The following is a 1,056-nucleotide window of genomic DNA, read 5'->3' as shown; positions in this document are numbered from 1 at the left end:
TTAAAAGGGAGACCCTGGTGCAACAAAATTATTTGGCAAATCTACAGCACGCCCTGCATTAAACAAAGAAAGATTAGTACCAACACTTCCTATCACGGTAAATGCCTGAGATATCAGTGGCTGAACCTCCTGCACCTGATTAGCACCATTTGCTGCATTTTCCCGCTCTGCTGCCCCGTGCCTCTCCGATGGTATACGCACAAATACCGCATTAGCAAAAGTAGGCACCATCAAAATAACTGCACCTTTGGCAATCAGCGGACCTACCATTTTTCCCCCAAGAACCTTCCCTTGTCCTCCTGATAAAAGGATCGATAGGTTCCCGAATCCTCGTGGAGCCGGGGGAGGAAGCACTGTCCCAGTAATCGAAATAATCTCAAAAGCACCTGGCAGTGTAAGCCCCCAGACGAGGAAGAAGAAGCATGTTGGTGGATGATAACATTCCAAACTGTCCCCTTCCCATTAAAGATACACACACCTCTGCCTCTCTGCATTGCATATGTGTTAAGGGTCTCCATTATGTCAGCGCCCGATGAAATTTGAAGAACGTGCGCCTCGAGAACATTGGAGCTCTCACAATTACGGACAACAGGAGTCTTAGGCTTGTTTTTGGAGCCACGAGGACGGCCTCGTGGACAACTTTTTGGGAAAAAACCGCCACCCCCTGTAGAGTTGTTCTGGGGATTGGTGTTGTTCAGGGTATTGGTTTCAAAATCAGAGTGGTGGTGTTCATGAGGTGGGAGTAACTGTTGAACTATTTGGGAAGAGTCTTGGCTTTGGTTGTTATCGCCTTCCATCTATAAATGTAACATAAAACTCTAGATCATTACTGATTTACTATATCACAACATGTTGGTAGTGCCTTACATTTATATGATTTAAAATACAACTTTGATTTAAAACCGATTAGGCAATAATTATGGATTTCAAAATTATTTTATGTAGATATTCATACGATATTGGAGTAAATTAATGACTAAATTAAAAACTAAAATCCAATAGATTTTGACTAGTTTTTATTTTCTTTGATTTGTATGTCACGGGTCTGTTACAAAT

General features: G+C 42.0%; 1 protein-coding gene across 1 annotated transcript; it reads right to left on the bottom strand.

The window, feature by feature from the left end:
* LOC141680743 (AT-hook motif nuclear-localized protein 29-like) lies at window positions 1-797 on the bottom strand. Its single transcript, XM_074486880.1, has 2 exons — window positions 479-797; window positions 1-386 (listed from the first exon to the last, which is right to left on the bottom strand). The coding sequence occupies exons 1-2, from the start codon at window positions 795-797 to the stop codon at window positions 1-3; spliced, it is 705 nt and encodes a 234-aa protein (XP_074342981.1).
* Between the last annotated feature and the right edge of the window lie 259 nt (window positions 798-1,056).

Source organism: Apium graveolens, chromosome 8 (assembly GCF_009905375.1).
Source record: "Apium graveolens cultivar Ventura chromosome 8, ASM990537v1, whole genome shotgun sequence".
In the NCBI taxonomy this organism is placed as follows: Eukaryota; Viridiplantae; Streptophyta; class Magnoliopsida; order Apiales; family Apiaceae; genus Apium; species Apium graveolens.
Note: the sequence above shows the minus strand (reverse complement) of the source record. Positions and strands in the feature narration are given on the sequence as shown.